Source organism: Echinops telfairi, unplaced genomic scaffold (assembly GCF_000313985.2).
Source record: "Echinops telfairi isolate 266 unplaced genomic scaffold, ASM31398v2 ScPeMD7_9;HRSCAF=40, whole genome shotgun sequence".
Classification (NCBI taxonomy): Eukaryota; Metazoa; Chordata; class Mammalia; order Afrosoricida; family Tenrecidae; genus Echinops; species Echinops telfairi.
Genome location: NW_022103906.1, coordinates 57,268,618 through 57,292,623, shown reverse-complemented (window position 1 = coordinate 57,292,623; position 24,006 = coordinate 57,268,618). Strand labels below are relative to the sequence as shown.

General features: G+C 41.6%; 1 protein-coding gene across 2 annotated transcripts in view; it reads right to left on the bottom strand.

Annotated features, from left to right (window-relative positions):
- The window catches only part of UFSP2 (UFM1 specific peptidase 2), a 30,528-nt gene extending 6,564 nt beyond the window's left edge, over window positions 1-23,964 (bottom strand). Inside the window, exons 1-11 of one of the 2 annotated variants that reach the window (XM_045286785.1) lie at window positions 23,925-23,964; window positions 16,798-16,876; window positions 12,409-12,592; window positions 12,261-12,327; window positions 9,553-9,704; window positions 8,800-8,992; window positions 7,392-7,538; window positions 4,800-4,964; window positions 4,520-4,644; window positions 2,317-2,393; window positions 1,222-1,346 (exon numbers count right to left, since the gene is read on the bottom strand). In XM_045286785.1, coding sequence (XP_045142720.1) covers window positions 1,222-1,346; window positions 2,317-2,393; window positions 4,520-4,644; window positions 4,800-4,964; window positions 7,392-7,538; window positions 8,800-8,992; window positions 9,553-9,704; window positions 12,261-12,327; window positions 12,409-12,592; window positions 16,798-16,861 — 1,299 coding nt within the window. In that variant the 5' untranslated portion in view covers window positions 16,862-16,876; window positions 23,925-23,964. Of the gene's footprint in view, window positions 1-1,221; window positions 1,347-2,316; window positions 2,394-4,519; window positions 4,645-4,799; window positions 4,965-7,391; window positions 7,539-8,799; window positions 8,993-9,552; window positions 9,705-12,260; window positions 12,328-12,408; window positions 12,593-16,797; window positions 16,877-17,052; window positions 17,198-23,924 lie in introns of those variants that run through there. The other variant, XM_045286784.1, reaches the window with a different exon arrangement.
- Window positions 23,965-24,006: the final 42 nt, after the last annotated feature.

Sequence of the window (24,006 nt, the reverse complement as noted above, 5' to 3'; positions counted from 1 at the left end):
CATAGATCTATTTCCCCATGTTCTTGGAATACTCTATCATGTGATCTCAAGCTTCGTTTCTACCACCAAGACCATGTTTTCCAACTATCATTCCTTCTGTTTCCAGCTTTTCCATTCCAATCACCAATAATTATCAATACATCATGATTGCATATTTGATCAATTTCAGACTGAAAATCTTGAAATCTCCAATCTCCTCATCCCTAGCTTTAGTGGTTGTCCCACAAATTTAAATAATAGTTGTACTGATTGTATTGGCACATAAACATTATCCTATCACAGAAAGCTTTGTACGTCATGATAGTTTTGACTAAGAATGTAACATTATTCCTCTTTTTTTGGAAACACCATTCTTCTTGATTGTATCATCTCAGAATAGTAAGCCATATGGTTTTCGAATTCAAAATTGCCAATACCAGTCCATTTCAGCTCATGCGTAGGATACTGATCTTTACATGTTCCTTTTCATTTTTTATGACTTCAAATACTCCTAGATTCATACTTCATACATTCCAAGTTCCAATTATTAGTAGATTTTTACAACTGTTTCTTCTCATTTTGAGTCGTGCCCCACCAGTAAATGAAGGTCCCAAAGGCTTTACTCCTACAGGCATTACTGCATTCACCTCATTATAGTCGACTCTACTGTAAGACGGCAGCTCTTCCTCCGTCATTTTGAGGGACTTCTGACCTGGTGGCATAGTACTTAGGCATTTGGCTACTAAGAGTAAGACCAGCAGATGGAAACCACCAGCCACGTCTTGGAAGAAAGATGGGACATTCTACTCCTGTAAAGAATTATAGTCTCAGAAACCCACCCGGGGGCAGTTCTACCCTGTCTTATAGGATCATTAAGCGTCTGCATCGAATTAACCAGTTAGTTTGGTGTTTGGGTTTTGCCCTGAGGGGCTCATCTTCTGCCACTGTCTCAGACAATGATCTACTTCTGTTCTTTAGGCCTTCAGATCTGACAGTGTTCCACTGCGATTCAAAAGGTTTTTGATGGCTAATTCCTCAAAATTATTTCTTCTTCATAGTGTGTTCTTAGTCAGAAAGCTCTGTTGAAACCTGTTCATGCTAGGTGACTTTGCTGGTATTTCAAATAGGCTCCAGCATCACAGCAACACACAGGCTACCACAGGATGACAAACGCACAATCAAGTAGTAGTGGCATTTATTAGGTACTACAAAAAATGTTGAATAAATGAACAGACAGCTTACCTTTTCCAAAATAACTTGCAAATCTTCAGCACCTGTATAATGTGGATCTAGAATCAGAAATTTCATTTGCCCTGTAATCTCATTCCATGCAACTCCTAATATTGTATGGGCCAAAACTCCTCCCCCTATATGAGAGAAAATATGAAAAAATAAGATATTATCAAAGTCCTTATTTAACTTCAATTTGAAAAGATTGATGGTTTTCCCTTTGAAATGACTTCAAGAAGCATTAAAATGGATCACCCCAGACCAAAAAAGACAACAGACTTTTGCTAAGAAACAATTACGCTTCACATAGAAAGTTATGTCTACAAGGGGGCTTCACTAAGTTCATGGAATTGGAAGATAAAAGAATCTGAATATAAACCTCCCCCTAACTTAAAAAAAAAAAAGATACTGTAATTTCTCTATGAACTTTTTGAAGTCTCCTTATATAGTCAAAAATGCCATTATTTATGGGATTACTTACAGGGTGACTTAGAAAGGGCCAGACAGTCCAGACTTCTCTGAGCAGAGTGGCAGTCATGCTGTCGTCCTTCTCTCAGCAGGTGGCTGTGCTGCCACTGCTGTATCTACCTCCACTGACACAGCCCAGCCACTTATTAAGGTCTTTCTGCTACTTTGCTGAAATCTGCCTCCCTCAACTCCTTACACACTTAGCTTACTTTCTGGCTTCTAGGAACAAGTCCTTTATAGAACCAGCATTTTTAAATCAGCCAATCCAATCCTCTTATTTTACAAATAAAGCCCAGAATGGTTAGCAATTTGGAGTCTTGTAGTCAGTCAGCTTAGAGCACCATCCTTCAGGATGGCCATCCTGTAAGAGTGGCCATCTCTTCTCCACGTTGCTCCCGGCTACTTAGATGCTTAAACACAACCATGATTCCTTTTCTTAGGCTTTCCTTCTTCTCATGACTATAACCACTTTTGGTACATTCTATCACCTTGGTTTTTCTTTTTAATACTCAGAGATACATATGATACAAAAACTATTTTTAAAATGTTTTCTAACAGATTGAGCTTGTATGACAGTAGATATATCAATGATAAGTTTTACACTCTACCCAAAGAGCCTAAGATGGTCAAACAACTTACCAATCATGACAGGAGTTCCTTCACTCTGGAAATGATTCGTCAGCTCCCGTCCCTTAGAAGCCATTTCAGAACCCTGGCTGGAAAGAAACCACTGTGCTTTAGTTAAACTATTTCTAATAAGATGCTACTTCCAATAATGAGCTTGGAGGCCGACATTTTGTCCTTTACCTTTTTTGCTTGTTTGTTATGGAGAATATAAATGTGTGAAATTCATATGTATGTAAAGTTAAATGATAATACCCAAAACCAAACTCACAGCCATCGAGTCGATGCTGACTCGTGTGGACCTTATAGGACAGGGTAGAGCAGCCCCTGTGGGTTTCCAAGATTGTAACTGTTTATGGGAGTTAAAAGCCTGGCGGTTCTCTGGAGGAACAGCTGGTGGTTTCAAACTGCTTGCAGTTAGCAGCTCAGCATGTATCCACTACGCCACCAGGGCTCTTAAATGATAAGCTGCAGGGAAATGAATGAGCAATTGAAAGCAACATCATTTAAAAAAATATTTGTAAAGATCTAATTTTCTGCTTCTGGAATTGGATAAAGTGGTGCTGAGTTTTTAAGAGGAGAATAAATTAGTCATGCTGGGGCACAGGGACTTTCATGGGTAGGAAGAAGGTAGCCGTAATTATCTGAAGAATGAATGTTAAGTCCTGGGATCTTAGCTTCTTGCTGCAGACTGCACAGTCTGAATTTCTTCATCTTTAAATCGGCACCAAGAATACCTGCCCTGTCTCCCTGACAGAGGAGACCTCCGGATGAAAAGAGAGACCGTCCAAGAAGCTAATGTGAAAACTGCAAAATGCCAGGCAATATAAATCCATGTTGTATACAATTTCAGGAGACCTCGAGTAGTGCAAACAATTAGCATGCTCTGCTGCCAACGGGAAGGCTGAGGTGTGAGCCCACTCAGAGGCGACTAGAAGAAAGGCCTGGCCCTCTCCTTTTGAGAAAATCAGCCACTGAATTGAGAGGAACATGGTTTTTCTCTGACACATGAGGCAGCCATCAGTAGGCATTGCACCTCAGCACCTGGCGTGGTACAGCTTCAACACTTGAGAAGGGAGCGGAAAGAGACAGATGGAACCCTTCTTTAAAAAGGGGAAGTGCCAGATGGTGCTAATATGGCTCTCTTATTTTAAAAGGAACAAATAATTATTGTTTTAATGTGTGCCAAAACTTTTCGTTTTTCTTCACGGTATGCTTCCCTACTTAATCACGTGTTTGTTAGCACTGATTTCAGCTGTAAATTCCCACTGTCAAGTCACAAGTCCGGATGTACTTGTGCATGAGGACAATATTACGAAGGGTATAAAGGTTGCCATGGTAGAAAATGTTACCTGAAAAAATAAGTTCATAAATTCAGAGTAAGTTTTTGTCAAAGAAAATATATTTATTATATTTTATAAATATTGGGGTTATGAACATATATTAAAAAAATATAAAATATACATTCTACGCACACATTGTTGGTTTACTAATACCTTGGGAAGAGCAAGAGCAAGAGCTAAACAAAGACATCAGTGACTGCCGGTATTTGAGTTTTCTCCTTTCACAACTTTTGAATGACTTGAGCATAAGAGAAACTGACTTTCTGTAACTCCACTCAAAGCTAATGCAGTTCCAAACTGTCCTTGCCCTAGGATAAAATTGAGTCTAGGTTATTCATAACCTAAAAGGGTCTTCCAAAAACTAACCAGAAACATTAACAGTTTAAAATCTGATTTACAAAGCAATGAGGAGGGAACGAGCGAAAACGAGTGAAGGAAAAAAATTAATTTTTCTACACCTTCCACTCATTCATCAACTGCCATGCTATCAGTTGGTTCACACAAGAACAGTTTTAAAAACCCTACTCTCTGACTTTTGTGCCTCAATGACATAGACCTGGCAGTAACAAACACCAAGGTGCACATGAGAGTAAAGTGGGCTGTTAGGGTTCAGCTTATGTGTCAACTTGGCTAGATGATGATTCTCAGGGGTCTGGCAGTTATGGAATGATGTAATGTGGCAGGGATGTAACAATGCCGCCATCCTCCACTGTGTGATCTGGTGTGGAAAACAGCTGCTTTCACAGCACGTCGATTTCACATGGCATTTGGGCCTTTAGAGCATAACCACGTCAATAAATGGGAGAGGAGTATTATTTAAGTTAAAATGACAAACTTCATTTGCAAGGCTTGATCTAATTTCTTAGAGTCCTTACCTGACAAACAGTATTTTTGAAGTTATGCCAATCAATTGGTTTAGTACCAACTGTACCTCAATAGATCCAATCCATTGCCGTGATCCAACAAATGTTGGTGGTTTGTCACCAGCATCGACTAGAGCCTTTATGTATTTAAAAAAGAAAAAAAAACATATACAAGACAGTTATAAAAATTACATTTAGGGCATTTTCCCTAATTAGAAGTGTAAAACCCTTCTCTTTTACGGGCCCAACGAAATGTCAAATCGATGCCAACGGACAGTGGAGCATTCTATACCTGCTGAATTTCTCTGTGTGTTGGGATGGCTCTCTCAGTGTAGCCCTGGTGTTTGAACCAAGAACAGATCGTCTGCAGAGATCGATAAGCACAACCCCAGCCATTGTCATCCATTCGGTCCTGCATATAATGATGATAACTGTATATGCCCTGAACCACAGATATCTATACAAAGGGAAGAAATACAGAAAATTATTAACTTCAGATAGAACTAGCACTATAAAAATGACTTTGTGGAACTCTGATTTGATATTATGCCTTCTTGGTTTTTTAAAAATTATAGGTTCGAAGTCCTGAATCTGGCAAGCCCTCTCTCAACTTCATCTCCTAATCTTCCCTGATGCTTTACCCTGCTTTAGGTTGAACTGTGGCAGGGGTGTCTGATTTCAGAGCCTTATAGTTCTCTCTGCCTGGAATGCACACTTTTCAAATAAGTATATGGCTTGTCCTTCAATTCACTTGGGTCTGTGTTCATATATTAGTGGCCTTCCCTGGCTATCCAGTCTAAAAATGGCACGTTCACCACCCACCGATGCTCTGGCCACCACTCTCTATCCTGCTTTATTTTATTAAGTCTCAAAGCACTTATTGCTACTTGACACGTTGTTTGTTATTATTTTTCAAATAGCTGCTGTGGTAGTCGTCTTATCTGGTGTCAATTTAAGGATTAAGAGTGTAGGGGTGGAGTCTAGGCTGTCAATCTGGAGATAGCCAATGAGACTTCAGTGAGGACATGGCCTTCTCCTGAGAATTCTGGGAAATCTGGTACTTCCTCCTTGGAGGCTGAAGACACATCTTTCTCTCTCTGCTATTCCTTGGGAGATATTGCAGAAGACAAGCCACATGACGCAAACAGACCTTGGAAGTGGGAGATGCTGCCAGCGCTGAGATGCTTACAACGCCACTGGATCCAAAGACTTTCTACCCACTGGTCTGTGATCTTCTGCATTCGGAGTCATTGCATGTGTTTTGTGAGTCTGAAGAGGACTTTATAGATTGATAGCAGCAATATGGGCTACTATCAGACTTATGGACTTGATCTGGACTGGGCTGGGATGTTTTCTCAATGTTCAATTCCTCTTGTATATAAATCTCTTTCTTATACACATATGTGTGTCCATGGATTTGTTTCTCTAATCTACCCAGACTAACACAGCTGCCTATCCACAATACCCACAATTTGAGCTCAATGAGGGCACACTTCATTTATTTCTGGGCCCAAACTTCTACAACAGGGCCCAGGACACAAGTAATGCTGAGGAAATGTTTGTTGAATGACTAGTTAATGGAGGAAAGAAGGAGTAAAGGCACAAATAAGCAAATAAATAAAGGGTCTCTACGAGAGAGAGGCCTGGTGATCTACTTCCAAAAGCCAGCCAATGAAAACATCTAATTAGCAACCACCACAGGTGGTGCAGAACGGAGCACAGGGGTGGTGCTGGCTTGGGCAGCCCTTCCCTGGGGCCACTCAAAGGCAGCTGACAACAGGAGCCACACACCAGAGGTTATATGATGAAGTTTCTGCAATTCTGTAAACCTGCCATTGATGAAGGACCAGGTATGACCCTTACAAAGACTTGTATCATATAAACTCTTTATTACAATATCATGCCATGAAAACATGTCTTTTCTTTAAAAACTGGTATTACCATCACTATTTTTAAAAATTAGCTTAAGAAGAGTCATGGGTGAATACAGAACCGTTACTTAACAATTAGAGGATTTCTTTTCAAGCACAGACATTCAAGAAAATTTACAACCAGACCATTCCAGGACACTGAAAAGGGCCTCCTAAAATATACCTGTGTCTAAAACTTCAGAATTTGTGATCGGTACCTTATTTGCATATGTGATTAAGTTAATGATTTTAAAATAGCATCATCAAGGTGGCATGCCAAGGTGGGACCTAAATGCAATCACATGTATTCTATAAAGTGTGAGGGCGTGGGAGTGACACAGAGAATGAGTGAAGTCCTGTGACGGTGGAAGCAGAGCCTGGGGTGATTTGGCTACAAACATGGAATGCTGTGAGAAGATAGTCAATCCAACTTTTTTCTTCTTGGGAATTTGAACTGAGAGGTGCAGAGCAAACCAGGAAGGAAGGAATAGGAAATGACGTTGAAATGATGCACACAGTGAGGAAGAGTGGAAAAGCGTTACTTACAAACAAAAGGAAAGAGAAAACAGGGATCAGGAAAAGGCCACTTTGGACCAAAAACATACATCTAGAAGACAGCAAAGAAGGCACCCAGGAGCTCTTGAGGGAGACTGAGAAACCTGCCAGTCCAGGGCTGCTTTGGTTCCTCAGAGGCCCAGCTACATGCACATATTCATTCCCATTCCTGAATGCCTATGAGAGCCTATTTTCTTTACTGGCACGCATATATATACATATACATATAAATGTGTATATATAATATCTCCTTGCAAGCACTCTCTCTATATATATTATATCTCCTTGCAAGCACTCTACCCTCACCCTCTATCAATCTCCTCTTATGTTTCATTGATTACGAATCTTCCACTGGGTACCAACAAAAACCAATGACATTCACCATCAACCGACTTCCGTACATCATTCGTTAAACTCACCATACCAGACTCTATGTTAGGTGGATTAAGAAAAGTATGTGGATTTCTAATGAAACCATCTTTGTATGGTTCATCTGGAAAGTGGTAAGTGTTACACCTTTTGAAATAAGGTCTGTTGGGAGGCAGATTGAAGAGATCATGTAACTCCTAAAATAAAATCAGAATCAAAAGAAGAGAAAAAAAGTTAATGTTTTAGATTTTTAGTTAATTGCTAAGTAAACTCAAAAAGCACAAAAGACAGAGAACTAACTCTATTGGTTACAAGGTTTTTCAAAACATGTTTATGATTTAATTCACTAAGATCAAAGACAGTGATATTTAAACTAAAAACCCATCAAGATTCATTTTTGCTTATCTATGTACATGAAAAGAAAGTGTGAGAGAACCTAGGAAAATGGAAACAATTTGTTAGGGAGAATTTAAAATGAATCTAATAATTTGCTAAAATACATGCCAATGACACACTGAAACAGTTTTGCAACGAATATCTTTTACGTGACAATGATATATTGAAGGATTTTAAACTCTCATGTCTAGAGTGCTGAGCATATCTAAGGAATAGTGGTCAAATCAAAAAGTAAAAATTAGTGATGGAAAATCAGTAAGGCATGAAAATAAAAATGTACATAAGAGGAGCGTCAAAAAGTCTGGGGGAAAATGAAAAGGCAATGGAGTTTTTCCATGAGCTTTCAGATGCCCTAATGTACATTTTTAAAATGTACTATTTCCCCCACTGTGTAAAAACTATATAAAAGTTTGGCAGCTTCTTCGCTCTATCTCCGATGTACTCTAGTTGTTCGAACAGGTTCACCAATTCATGTCGTGATTTTGCCTCAGTTAACTCATGTAGCACATGAAAAGAAGGACAGAGTCAAATATCACATCTCTTCTTAAAGAGAGACACTAGGGAGACATCTCGCTGTATAATTTAGTAGGTACTAGGTAAGACTACATAGCAAAAATATGTACCCCCAAACTCATCACCCCAACATTCTTTCATTCCTTTGAATGTGGGCCATATTTCTGTCAAAATTCCTCTAACAAAATGCCAATCTTCTAATCAATTATATAAATTTTATGTTCCTTCTCCAACTGTAATCTAGTCCCTTAAAAATCTGGAAGTAAAAGAAAGGAAAAGAAATCTGTTAATCATCATCAGCTGTTCTAGACATTAAGTATCTTTTCATTGATAAATTTCATTACAGGAAAATTATAGACATTTCAAAGAATATATGAACTACATTTATACTGAGCATGTGGAATCAAAATGTAACATAAGGGCTAAGAATAATTGCTTAAATGAATGATACCTAAATTAATCACAGACTAATCTCCTTTTATTAGAAAGCATAATTAGAATGTATGATGGCCACTGTCCTTTTTCGGTGAATACATGAATTGGTTTTACCTTCCTATAGGCCTCCAGTTGGCCATCGGGAATTCCTGATGGATACACAATTGTTCTGAGACTTTTTTCCCCTGGCAGTAGAAAGTGTAATGGCTCAGGAACCACAATAGATGTTCCTTTCATGTATTTCAAAATGCATTTCTCCATATCAGTCAGTTGACCATGAATGGCATCAACGAGAAGTTTACGAACTCTGGGAGGAGAAAACATACAATGATGCTAACAGAAGTTGGTAAGGCTATGCGCAATGGAAGTGCAGAGCTAAGAGATCCCTAGAAACAAAATCCCACAGCCTTCAAGCCAATTGGGACTCATAGTGACTGATACATTTTTAGTGACTTATTCAAGACTGTGAATCTTTACAGGAGTAGCCAGCCTCATTCTTCTCCTGCGGAGTGGGCTCGGATGACGCCCAGCCCACGGCAGCACCAAGACTCCCTGGTAGATCCCTGTGACAGTAAATCCTTGTTACATTTGATTTAGCAGTGTGTTAAAGGAAATCTGAATTGTGCAAAGGAAAGGAAACGGTATTATTTGCTTTCTGTAGATAAAGGGAACACTATATAGGTGTTAGCATGCTACCCAACTTTCTCCAAGTGAATGTTTACTTACTGGATGGCTCTTAGTTTGACAGAGAACTAGAAGTTAGTCTTGGCAAACAGGATAACAGCAATACATCAGCTAAGTCTCCATGATAATTTAAACGGTCTGTGTGTTCTCCAGGGATGGGCAGCGGTACCATCACATACGTACTTTCCCCAGGTTTCCTCCGGCGCCACAGACACGACTGCATCGACGGGCAAGGTCATATTCACATAGTGGTGGCCTCCGCTCTCCCTTTCAATGACAGGGGTGACGGCACTCAGCGGGGTCGACATTTCCAGCATAAGGTCTATATTTACTATCTGTTGTTGAGAACAGATAAACAGTAGAAGTCAATTTATAGTACAATGGACATTAAATGTAAAGGGTTGCTCTAAAAGACCTTTCAAGGAAAATTTTAAGTATATATTACAGTAAATTGCTTAAGAGAACTACTCAACTTAAAAATGATCTCTGCTTCAAAAGATTCTGGGGACAGGAGGAGAGTCATGGGGAATAACGGTGAAACAAGATTGCCTGTGTGTTGATAAATGTTGAAATTCATTACAGTTTTCAGTTCATTACACTATTTTCTGCACTTGTGTGCAGATTCAGAATTTTAAAAAGAAGACTGAACAACATAAAATAATTAATCATCGAAGCAGGGGAAAGAAGAAATAGCATGGAACTTTTAAACATAGTATCTGGACTAAATTTCTCTGGTCTAAAAGGATAAAGAACTAAAAAAAAAAAAAAAAAAAAGAATAAAGAACTATAAACAAATTTTGAACTCTAGTCAGTAGGTTTGCTTTTTATAGTGGAGCCAATTAATGATAGTCTATGTAGTGTACGAGTGCACAAAGGTAGCAAAATATTGAGGATACTGGAGCCAGGTTTCTGACCCAAAAAGGACTAGGAAATCTAAGGGGTTGAATTGGCGGCATAAATATGATTTACAGAGATAAATGAGCATATGTGCTGCGTGTGCACACGTATGTATGTGCAGTATGCCTGTGGATACACTCCATGGAGAAATGCCTGATTCCTGAGCTGGAAAAGGAAAAGTACAAGTACATGATGAACATGCAACATCTTGTGCCAGACAGTAAGGAGGTGTTCCACAATACAATGCCAGCATGCTCCAGAAACAAAGCTCAGGAAGCAGGGAGCGGGAGGAAAGAAGGGTGCCTGGACATGGAGGACCCGGGAGGATGTAGACAGAGTGCTGTTAGGGAAGTGAAATTAATGTTATGAAACAAAAGGTGCAAAAATGGTTGAATGGAAAACGGATTTGCCCAAACCACAATTAAAGTCAAAAGGCCGCTAGAGGCAGCTGGAAGATGCTCCCATTCGTGAGGAAATGTGAACATCCAGATGAACCCAACAGTAAGAGACTGTGATCCACTTCATAAAATAAGAATCTGTCCATCTTTGCAGATAATAAGGAACAGGGAAAAGTATGATGCCATCTAATTAAACAGAAGAAAATGGGAAGACTTAGAAACATGGCCACTTTGTAGCCATCAGACTCTAATGGATTCTGGCAAAAACTATCCGTGGATGCTAAAAAAAAGTGGGCAGAAATGAAGAATAAGATATATATGTATCATAACAGTGTAGGCAAGAGCCCTGGTGGTTTAGTAGTTATACATTAGGCTGCTAACTGCAAGGTTAGCAGTTCAAAACTGCCAGCCACTGCTCAGGAGAAACATTAGACTTTTCATTACCACAACAGTGTAGGCATGTTCTTGCAAGATATTTCCTAACTGTAAGAGAAAATATAGAACCTTTACCATGAAGCAGGCTGGCTGAGAGCATGTTAACTATGTGATGACAATTAACATCATCGACATGAAGGGACACACTGACTGCACATGCCTTGTGTGTGCTGTGCTAAGGAGCGCTCACGTCTACGGTATCCCTACCAACAATGCCTGTGGTGAATAATCTGACTGACCACAAGGAGAGAAAGCAGACCCTTACTGAGGGTCATTCTGTAAAACAACTGGCCCATCTTCCAAAACCGTCCAGCGTCAACTACTGTCATTTTCAAGTCATTATCCCCAGCCCAGTATGTTTTCATCTATCCCACAAGTGCACATTTAACAACTCAACTGTGCATCTCACTGTTGTCTCAAATAGAGAATGTCCCCAACTGACGTGATGTCTTCCTAACATTCTATCTTTGCTCAAGCAGGAAACTATCACCCCACACCCACTGGTCTCCAAGTACACATTGTATTCCCTAACCTCTCATGTCCACTGCATCTTTGCTCATGGCTACTGGTTTCATTTCAGCCTCGGAGGAAATGGTCCCTGTCCACCTCTCCAAGCTCACCCCCACCCATTCTCTCCAAGAGCCTGGAAAAACCAATATGCTCATATTAACCTCATACAACTTCCTGCCTCGAGGAAGTTTTGTATCAACATCTTGGCACATGGCAGGTCCTCTGTAATACTGGTCCAATAACCAATAGAGCTAAGAACAGTGTGAAGAAACATGTATTATGTTATACAACATAATGTGTTACTTTGTTCCATTTCAGAATGATTATCTGTTTACTCATAAATTATTTATTTATTTAAGAATAAATAAGTGCACCAACTACAGTGTATCAAGGAAAAAAAGGGTTGCTTTTTTTAGGAAGTAAAGATGAACCAAAAAAATTGTTGATATTATAATACAATAAAAGTTTAAATATGTGAAATTGTAAAAGAGATAAAAGCTTTGGCAAGTCATTTAATCTTACTGGACCTCAGTTTTCTGATTAGTAAAAGTAAAAAGGTTAGAATAAATAATCTATAAGAACTCACTCAGCTCCAAATTCAAGGATTTAAAAGTTTTATCAATAAAGAACATACATAATTAATTGGCTCACCGTGTCTGGTACTTTTTTTTCTTTCTTTCTCATGAATTTTCTTTTTGCGCCTTCTTCCTGTTCACATCTACATTTCAACACACGCACAAAGTTTAGAAGATGAAATGACATTTTGGAAACATTTCCCACCATCTTCAAGCATACTCACTGCATAAAGCGCAGTAGGTTCTTACAAGGAGAACCATCGTCCAGCTCTCCAGGAACGGTGTTTACGTTGCTGTTGGGCCATATGTACACTGAACTGTGGCACATTCTGAACACAAGTGCGTCTGAAGAGAGCGTGGCGGAAAGGTCACTCAACACGTGTCTCAGTGCCTTCTTGATAAACATTTCTAAATTAAAAGATTAAAGTGGAAGCTGATAAGGAAACTTTTCAACAGGAAAGCTTTTAAATATACACAAAGTAGGAAATAATAACACTGACATCCAAATAGCCACTCCTTACATTCAATATGTATCAAATGTTGTGCCTTTTCATCCTTTAAATTTTTCAACATAATTAATTCACACTCTATAACACTCACTTTTAATGTTCAATTCAGTCGTGTTCAGTATGCAATCATCACCACTGTGCTTCCAGAACCTTTCAACAAGCTCAACAGGTGTCTTTTTCCAGCCCCTGCTCCTCTACCTCTGGCAATCACGACGTACTTTCATCTGTATGGATGTCTGGGCCTTGCATCTAAATGGAATCCTACAATGTGTGACCTTTTGTGTCTGGCTTCTTTCACCTTTTTATGACAGTGCTAATTCTACCATAAACATCAGTGCACAAGTTTTTGAGTGGACATGTTTTTAATTCTCTATATGTTATATAAAATCAAAAATTATTGCCGCTAGTCTTCCAGTTCATACACGTATGAGCTTTATTTCAGACAAAATGTACTGTATTTCAGTATGTCTCGGTGATCAGTAAATGGCTGCAGTAACATTCGAGAACTTGTCTTAGTCTCATTAGTGGACTTCAAAAGGAATACTAAATCACTGCACAAAGATCAGCCAGCTCAAAGAGCTGATTTTTTCATCAATTTCTTAAGGCAAGTGGTTCTCAACCTTCCTAAGGCCGCAACCCTTTAATACAGTTCATGTTGTGGTGACTGCCCCCAACCATAAAATTATTGTCGTTGCTACTTCATAACTAATTTTGCTACTGTTATGAATCGGGCGACCCCTGTGAAAGGGTCGTTCGACCCCCATAGAGGTCACAACCCACAGGTTGAGAACTGCTATCTTAAGGACCTCTAAGCCAATGGAGACCACTTTGTCACACAAATCCTAACTGGGGATGAGCCTTGGATTGACCAACATTATCTAGAGGGGAGGTCCAATCAAAACAGAGGTGCCCAGGAGAGTCTGTGGGCCAGTGAAATTCAAGGCAGATCACCTCTGAAGGCTATAGTGAATGTTTTTGACATTCTAGAAGGGTGATCTGAATACATTTTCTCAGAGGATGATGATGATCACAGGGCCTTATTGGGATGAAGTTTTAAGAAAATGGAAAACTACCTTGGTGAGAAAGTCTGAGAAAGTCACACCAAGGGATCTTTCCCACCCCCCACCCCCACTACAACACTGCACCTGCTCATTCTTTAAGGGAAGCAAGGGATGCCCTATTGAGAATTTTCTTGGGAAACCTTACCCCGTTCACTCTACAGCATTGTTCTTATCCCTTCAGATTTATCTTTGTCCTCAAAACTCAGAGAATACTGCAAAGGAACATGACTTCAGTCCCTTGAGGATGACAACACTGCCATTTTGATGAGGTGGAAGTCAGAGCACAGGATGCCTTAGGGAAGGGCTAGACACATGGAAACGCCACCTTCCGAAGACAAGCCCTACATGGATGATATGCTGAGAAACAAGAGCTCTGTGTTTTGATATTTTTGCTTAATAAAGGTTTCTGCGGCTTCGTAAGCAATCCCTTTTTACTTACTCTTGTATACCTCGAAGCAGAATTACTGGGCCATATGATAACTGCCCAAAGTTTCTGAGGAAATGCCAAACGGTTCTCCAAAGCCAGCTGTCCCATTTTACATTCCCACTGCCATTGTTTGAGGACTCTAATTACTTTTAAAATATCCATTACTCTCAGCAATAAAGCTATTGATTGCGTGAAATGTGCATTTCTGTTTAGTTTTTTTTTCTTTCTGGAGTATAACTAAATTATACAAGGAATTGCATTCTAAAGTCACAGTAATTTTCTTCTCCGTATGGTTTATTGCTATCCACTTAATAGGATATTTACTTTATTTAGGTTTCATTTTCAGGGCTTGCTTTTCAATTTAATTTACTTAAAAAAAATAAGTAAACATGTTCATCTCTACAAAGTAAAAATTACACCACAAAATATAGAGAAAAATAAAACTGTATATAAATACTTACCTTAGCCTTACAATGTTGTATCTCAAACCTATTTATTCTTAATAAAGTATTTAACTATTACCTCAATATCTTAGTAAATAATCCCTTGGGGCTTAGTAGCAGATAAAGTCTGCCTATGAATATCTGATTTGAAAACATCTTAATACATTTCAGAAAACAGAATTTAAGGATTCCCAATTGCACTAGAAAAGGCACATGATACTTAGATTGGCTTTCTTTAACCCTGAAGGACTGTCAGGTAAAATTATCTAAAAATTTGTGAAATGTTAGGAATAGAGCATCTTCTTTCTCTATTTTCTCATTAATGATTCCCCTTCATTGAATGTTGAAAGTTTGATGTAAGAGAAAGAATACAATGAAGGCAGAAGATAAATTCAAATACTCATACATTAACTACTAGCTGAAATATTCGTGCAGACCTTTGTTATGTCTGAAAGTATATTTTATCTACTGACTGTTGAATTGCCTATACGTTAGAAACAAACCTATACTTTAGAAACAAACTCACTGCTGACTCACAGTGACTCCCTGTGGGTTTCTGAGGCTGTAACTGTTGACGGGAGTAGAAAGTCCAGTCTTTCTCCAGAGGAACTGCTGGTGGTTTTGAACTGGCCACCATGCAGATCCCAGACCAACCAGTAATCAACCAGTACGCCACCAGGGCTCCTCATCCTTTATAAAAGTACATAGCAAAGTACACTTTCCATTTACCTCAAATTGTGATGTGCACGACTTTGTCCATGTAAGTGACATTTTAAGGATTAACTACACCTTATTGATAAGATAGATAAGCCTGAAAAAACTTAGCTCTTGTAAATGGTTCTTGAAATCCCTGGGTGATACAGTGAATTGCCTGCCTGCTAAGTGAAAGGGTGGATGGATATTTGAGTCTACCTAGAGGTACCTTCAAAGAAAGGCCTGGCAATCTAATCTATCAGCCACTGAAACCACATAGGGTACACTTCTATTCTGACGCACATGGGGTCCCCAAGAATCAGATTTGACTTGACAGCAACTAGTCTTAATTCTAAAGTGGGTCTTGTTGTGATTGTACATTTGAATCACCTGAAAAGCTTCCTGGTGCCCAGGTGTTTCTCCCACGGGCTGACTTTAATTGGTCTGCAGGTGGGGATTTGAATGTGGTCAAGATCAGGACCACTTTTTTTAGTATGGAGGATGGGTCACAAAGAATGTTCTGCATTCTCGCCCTTCCTGCTCCTATGGGGCCCAAACCTTCAGGCTAGTGGTCCAGTGCTGAAATGTTTATGTCACCCATTTATTGTCACAGTGTTAGCTCCTGTCCTTCTGAGACATCCAATTCTCTAGCTCCAGTCCTGACCTTTCGTTCCGGATTTTCACAAATAACCAAATTCTTATTAACATTTTATACTTAATAGCCCACTGTTATCTCAAATGAAACAAATCTCAATAGTGAATTGTTTGTCTTCTTCCTCATATTCTTTACCACTTTTTCTGCAAGCAGCCCAAGTCAGAAACAAAGAATGAGCTGTCGGTTTTTCTCCCCAAGCGTTACAGTGCTCATTGTAAGAACCCCCAAAGCCCATTGCAGTCAAGTCGATTCTGATTCACTACTAAACCATTGAACAGAGTTGAACAGTCCCATAAGGTCGCAACCTTGCCAATCTTTACAGAAGCTAACTGCCAGGTCTATCTGTGAGGAGGTTAGTGCATTCAACTGCTCGCCTTCTGGTTAGCAACCGAGCACTTGAACCAGCAGGCACCACAAGGCCCCTCCTCACTGCAACATGGCATGCATGTTATCTAAGAGCCTGGGCTCTGGGGACCCAGAGTTGGTATGTACAATTAATTGAAAGTTGATACAAGTCTGGGCACTTAATTTACATTGCGTTTATTGTGAATATTTGTATTTATTGAGAAAACTTTCTGGGAAAGGGCTGAAAAGTTTGTGTTACTTGTGTAAGTCAGGTAGACTTTTCCTAATTTTCATTATGAGCTAGAGTGGTGCTGTTTGTTGGACATACTTTTTAAGTCACGATTCCACTTAAACTGATTACTAGCTATATGACCTTAGTTTATTTAATCTGACTCGATTTCCTTTGCAAAATGGAGACAATCTCAGCATATTTCATCCTCAATTTCTGATCAAAGCGGACAAGTTTCCTGACAGACCTACCATTAGCCGTTGCGAGCTGAAAAGCCAGGTCGAGGCCTCCTCTGACTCTGAAGAGCATATCCATAGTGTCTGAAATCACCTGGGCACAAGAAAACCTCGTCAAACGACGCACACTCACCCTCACAGAAATGGAGACAGAATGTGAGTTTCAGTACAGCATGAATTAAGCTCTTTCAATGTTTTCACCAGTTAGTTCTTTACTGGGGAGCTGAGGGGGAGAAAGAACACACAAAAATGAAAAAAAAAAAATCCTACCTTCTAAATCAGAGATTTTCCACCTTCATTTCATATTGAAATCACATGGGTGTTTAAAATACTGATACGTGAGCTGCATCTCCAGAAATCCAGGTTAATTAGTATGGATGGCAGAGATATTGAAAATTGTGGTACCCTGGTGATTCTAAGATGAAAAGGTTGAGAATCACCATTGGGATAGTTAGGTTTTATGTCAACTTGGGTGGGTCAGGATTCCCCCAGGATGTGATCTAACCTAGTGTGCTCCGCTGCATGATGGGATCTTCTGTGATGAGGTCACGCAGTTAACCTGGTCACAGTCTTAATACAATTGAAGGAGGTTTCGTTCAGGTGTTTCAGACAATGAGAAGACATGAATACAATCCTGATGGGGAGGGTCTAAACTAATAGGCTCTTCTTCACAAGAAATGTGACCGTAAGAACCAAAGCTTTGTATTCATAGGCTTTGTCCTGGTAGTTCTGCATTGAGAAATTTAGTCTAAAGAAATCCGCAGGGCATACAGGGATTCTGGTATAAGGATGTTCACCTGAATGTCACCCACAGATGGCTGAATAATTATTTAGACAAGGAAAATCATCTTTCAAAGGAATATTTAATGGCATGGGAAAATGCTTGCAACTTGTAAAGCAAAAACAGCACTGTGAACACGACCTTATTTAGAGGCAGAGTCCCTACAGATGCAACAGGTAACATTAGGTCATATGAGTATGGAGGGAACTAATCCTATCTCAGTGCTGTCTTTATAAAAGAGAACAGACAGAGAGAGACATGGAGCGAGAAGATGGACACCAATCTACAGGAGAAATATTTGGGTCTACCATATACACAGAAAGCATGGCACGGCCTAGCCTCCAGAATGGTGAAACAATGCATTGTTATTGCTTAAAGCCATTCATTTTGTGATGTTTTGTTATGACAGATTGGGGGGGGGGGGGAGGAGAATACCAGGAATGAATGCTGCTGTTATAAATACCTAAACATGTGGAAGTGGCTTTGGGTTGGAGAAATGTAAGCCGGAAGAGTTTGTAGGCACTAAAGGGTTAACACCTAGACTGGTTTCAATGGACAGAATTATGGGTAGTAGAAGACAGACATTAAAGGTGCTTCTCAGAAGATGTGAGGAGAGCTACAGAGAAAGCTTCTATTGTCAGAAAGAGAACAATGCCAGAAATGTGCACCTTTGTAGTGATATTGAAAGTACTTCTGTAGAATCTGTAAAAGGAAGTGCTGAACATGCTCCTGAACATTAGGGGGAGGTGATCCTTATTATAAGGTGGCAAAAAACTTGGTTTGTTTATGTTTGAATATTCTGTAGCAAGTCGAACTTTTAAGTGATGAATTTGAATAATGACAGGGAATTTCTGGGCAGGCTGTATATGGTGTAGCCTGGTTAATACTTGAGGCTGTATCAGGAAAGATACAGTAAACAGGAGAGGAAAGAAAGGGACTGTGTACAAACGAACCTGAATTTGAAGATCTGGAAAGTTGGGTAGCCAAGTAACTGTTTACTAAATACATTAGGTACATGACCTATGGATTAATTCAACCATATCTCAGCAGAAACATTGCCAGACTAGACTGAAAGGGGTAAAGACAGGATGAAACTAAGTCAAGCTATAGGACTACTGGGATTGTGCGGACAGGACATGGGCTGATGGACACTCAGCACCAAACATTCATTGTCCTTCAAGAAAAGGAAAGGGTATTTCCAAAAGCACTGGGACGCTGTTCCTAGGGAGAAAAGGTGAGGTTGTCTGCACCTGTATGGATTTATAGTCTTAGGAACCACGTGGAGCAGTTCTACTCTATTCTTTAGGGCCACTGAGTCAAAAGAACTCAATTGGAGTGGGCTTGGCTTTTTGGTGTGGGTTCAAGGCTGACAGCATGGGCTGGGGGTGGAAGACCTTGGCGAGGGCAAAGGTGTAGCTTCCAGTCAAGGAAGAAGCAGTGGGACGAATGCCCCCGTGGACCAGGAGCCCGGTACCTCCCTCAGCCCAGGGCCGAGAGGACAGGAACACCACCCGAGGAAGCTCAGAAGATAGGGGATTATCTTCAACCTGTAAAATTAAGTTTTCATTTTCTCTGTTGGGTTTTGTACTTGTTTTTGACCTGGGACTCCTTCTTTCTCTCCAATTCCCTGCTTTTAGGATGGGATTATTTATCCTATGCCTACACCAAAATTTATTTTGTATGGAGATAACTTTTATTGTAGGTTTCACAGGTCCATAAACAGGAAGAATTTTGCCCGAGGATAGACCATACCCCATCACCCTTAAATCTATTTAGATGATTCAGAAGATGAGGTTTGGGACTTAAGAGTTGATGCTGGAATAGATTAAGACTGTTGGGGATGTGACATGAGGTGAATGTATGGTACATGTAGGAAAGGTCTGTGTTTTGGAGGGTAGACTGTTATGGATTAAACTGTCCTTCTGAAAGGTATGTTGAAACCCTTAATCCTTGGACCGGTGCACATGACTTTTATTTCTAGATAAGCGTCTAGAAAGCTGTCATCAGTTGAAGTTATCCCAGAGTAGAATAGGTACTATACAATCTGTGACTTTTGTAATTGGAGAAAAGGCACAGAAATGCAAACCGGAAGAGAGGACCAAATGAAGACTGAAGCCAAGGAATGCCAGGAAATGCCCAGGACTACCAGGAACTGGAATACAGATCATGTCCCTCTAATGTAGACAGCATGGCTTTGAATTTCGAATTTTAGGCTCCAAAACTAAATGACAGAACATTTCTATTGTTTAAAGTCACTGACTTTGGGAAACTAACATTACGCACCAAACAGGCTGAAGAATCACACTCTACAGTAAGAATTCGATTTTGAAATAAATGAATCAAGACTGGCATGTGCGAAGCTCTTAGTGTGAAAGGCAAATGCTAAATGACTGAACATATATATATATATATATATGGAAGCAGATAGATGCATCTTTTCCCCAAGAAATAATTAGTCGGTTCAAACTGCTGACCTTTGGGCTAGCAGCCAGGTTCTTTAACTATTGCACCAGCAGGATGGATACGGATAGAGAGATAAGATAGAGATAGATATATCATATTATAGATATATATCATATATATGCCAACTAAATAGCTATCAGTAATAAAACTGTTAGAGAATGTTACTATATTAAATATATTTGAATAAAAATATTTAACAATGAAAGATTCTGAAGATAAAGATTACACTGACATGCACAACTAAATTCAGTTTTGTCATCGCATGGTTTGGCACAATTTAGCTGATTATTCATCTCCCTTTGCCTGCAGGACTCGGAACATACAGAACTTCACAAGGTTGTTGTAAGAAATGACATGCAAAAGCACTAGCCCTGTCCTTGCTTCTTTACTTTATTAAAGCCATTCTTATAATTGGTATATTTCCCAAGACTTCTAAATTGAGATTCTCTCTGAAGAAATAATATTTAAGCACACCTCTTTAGGGTGTTGAACGGCAAGGATGTTACTTTGCAGACGAAAGTGTGCCTCACCCAAACCATGGCATTTTCAGTTGCTTCCTATGCATGTGCAAGTTGGACAGTGAATAAGCAAGACCATAGAAGAATCAATGCATTTGAACTGCGGTGCTGAAGAAGAACATACAAAGTACCAAGAGCTGATAAAAGGGCAAGCCCATCTGTCTTGGAAGAAGTAAGGCCAGAGTGTTCCTTAGAGGCAAGCATGCCATGAGGCCAGTCCATGGAGAAGGACATCATGTTTGTTAAAGTAGGGGGGCAGCCAAAGAGAGGAAGGCCCCCAAGGAGATGGGCTGAAATCCTGGCTGCAACAATGGGCTGAGGCAAAAGAACCTGGGTGAGGCTGACGAAGGAAGGACCGAGCAGTTTTTCGTTCTGATGTGCTAGGGTCACTGTGAATCCAAATCGACCCACTGACACTGACCAACAACACAAGGGGTAAGTGTTGACAATGCAAAAGGTTAGGATGGTGAGGGAAGAGCCCATTCCAGCCAGGGCCTGAAGACTGCTCAGGAAAATCAAGACCTTACCAACTATGAAAGATGGTTAGATTTGATAGTGCCATGGGCAAGGATGGCAAGATACAGATGCCAGACAAATCCTTGGAAGTCGAGCCCAGGGAACTTAATTATTGACTGGGTGTTGGGGAGTTGAAGCAATGGAAGGCTCCACGATGATTCCCAGGTTATTGGCATGGTGGATTGAGGGGTCATGAAAATGAGCCCGCTTCATAGGTGCTTGGTCTGAAACACCTATGAAAATAGCCAAGGGTAGGTTGTTGTGGGCAGGTGCCAATGCACTGTCTCAGGCTTAGCGCCACACTCCCTAAATGAGAACCAAATAGTGCCTGTGCTTGCACAGCGCTCACCATCCTTGCTGCTTGAGCCCACTGTGGGCAGCTCATCGAGCGTCTTCCTCGTTTTCACAGGCCCTCACGTCCTTCTACAGGAACTGATCTTTCCTGATGATGTGTCCCAAGGACGTGAGAGGAATTCTCACTGTCCTCACTTCTTTTTTTTTTTTTTGTGAGAGGAGAGGAGAGGAGAGTGTGATAGGATAGGAGAGGAGAGTGTGATGTGAGACGAGATCAGAGGAGAGTGTGCTAGGAGAGGAGAGGGTGCTGTGATGGGAAAGGAGAGGAGAGTGATGTGAGAGGAGAAGGTGATGGGAGAGGAGAGGAGAAGAGAGGAGAGTTTGATGGGAGAGGAGAGGAGAGGGTGATGGGAGAGAAGAGGAGAGGTGAGGAGAAGAGAGTGTGATATGAGAGTAGAGGAGAGGAGCGTGTGCTATGAGACCAGAGGAGGTTGTGCTGTGAGAGGAGAGGAGAGGGTGATGGGAGAGGAGAGGAGAGGAGAAGAGAGGGTGATGGGAGAGGAGAGGAGAGTTGCTGTGAGAGGAGTGTGTGATGTGAGGAGAGGAGAGGGTGAGATTAGCGTAGAGGAGAGGAGAGGGTGATGTGAGCGGAGAAGATAGGAGAGTTTGATGCGAGAGGAGAGGAGAGTGTGATGGGAGAGGAGAGAAGAGATCAGAAGAGAGGAGAGGGTGATGGGAGAGTAGATGTGAGAGGAGCAGAGAGTGTGATGTGAGGAAAGGAGAGGAGAGGAGAGGAGAGGAGAGTGTGAGGAGAGGAGAGGGTGATGTGATAGGAGAGAAGATGAGAGGAGAGAGAGGAGGGTGTGATGGGAGAGGAGAGGAGAGGGTGCTGGGAGAGGAGAGGGTGATGTGAGAAGAGGTGAGAGGAGAGTGTGATGGGATAGGAGAAGAGAGGCTGATGTGAGAGGAGAGGAGAGAGGAGAGAGAGGAGCGTGTGATGGGAAAGGAGAGGGTGCTGTGAGAGGAGAGGGGAGGAGAGGGTGATGTGAGAGCAGTGGAGAGGAGAGTTTGATAGGAGAGGAGAAGAGAGGAGAGTGTGATGTGAGGAGAGGAGAGTGTGATCTAAGAGGAGCAGAGAAGGTGCTGTGAGAGGAGAGGACAGGGTGATGGGAGAGGAGAGGAGAGGAGAGGAGATCAGAGGAGAGTGTGATGTGAGAGGAGAGGAGAGGGTGCTGTGAGAGGAGAGGAGAGGAGAGTGTGATGTGGGAAGAGATCACAGGAGAGTGTGCTGTGAGAGGAGAGGAGAGGGTGCTGTGAGAGGAGAGGAGAGGGTGACGGGAGAGGAGAGGAGAGTGTGATGTGAGAGGAAAGGAGAGGAGAGGGTGATGGGAGAGGAGAGGAGAGTGTGCTATGAGAGGAAAGGAGAGGAGAGGGTGATGGGAGAGGAGATCAGAGGAGAATGTGCTGTGATGTGAGAGGAGAGGAGAGGAGAGGAGAGTGTGATGTGAGAGGACAGGAGAGGGTGCTGTGAGAGTAGAGAAGAGAGGAGAGTGTCCTGGGAGAGGAGAGGGTGATGTGTGAGGAGAGGAGAGGAGAGGGTGATGTGAGCGGTGAGGAGAGGAGAGGAGAGGGTGATGTGAGAGGAGAAGAGAGGAGAGGAGAATGTGATGTGAGAAGAGATCACAGGAGACTGTGCTGTGAGGAGAGGAGTGGGTGATGGGAGAGGAGAGGAGAGTGTGCTGTGAGAAGAGATCACAGGAGAGGGTGATGTGAGAGGAGAGGAGAGGAGAGGAGAGAAGAGAGGGTGATGTGAGAGGAGAGGAGAGGAGAGAGAGGAGGGTGTGATGGGAGAGGAGAGGAGAGTGTGATGAGAGGAGTGTTTGATGGAAGAGGAGAGGAGAAGAGAAGGTGATGTGAGAGAGAAGATCAGAGGAGAGGAGAGGGTGATGTGTGAGGAGAGGAGAGGAGGGTGTGCTGTCCATCCTCACTTCTAAGGAGCACCCAGGCTGTACTCAGAAAGATGTTTCTGAGGCTCAGAAGAAAGATCAGAGCTGGAGAGAGAGAAGTTCAAGAGAAAGCACGGGGCCCGACGAAGGTCAATACAGTATTTCAGATGGGGTTGCAAGAGGCCAGCATGAGCAACGAGACAGGAGGGAGCCCTTCTGTAAAGCGCGACATTACAGAAGCCAAGGGAATGGATATTTGAAGAAAAGTCTTCCTAGCTTTCTCAAGTCAAAGCCTTCTCCGAAAAATTAAAAAAGTAAAAACAACCACACACCTACACACACCAAAGAATCCCTGGTTCACAAAACACATTCAAGAAGAGTGAGCACGGGGCCTCCCAAGGCACCCTTGGGAGGAGGTCCGCAGGGATGTCCAGGCGGTGACCCTCCGGTTGGAGGCGAGACCGAGGGGCGAGAAAACGACCACCTTCACCGCCGCACGCGCAGCTGGCTTCCGCGCGCCCTGACCCGGCAACTCCTTCCCGGGGCGCCGGCGCGGCGCTCGCCGCTACCGCTGCCGTGGAGGGGAATCCCGCACGGGGGTCGGCGGCCAGCAGGGGTACTCACCGTGCCCGCTGACGTCAGCCACTCACTGCGGAGCCGAGGCCGGAAGTGGCGTCACCGCCGGGCCGAGGGGCGGGCCCGAGGG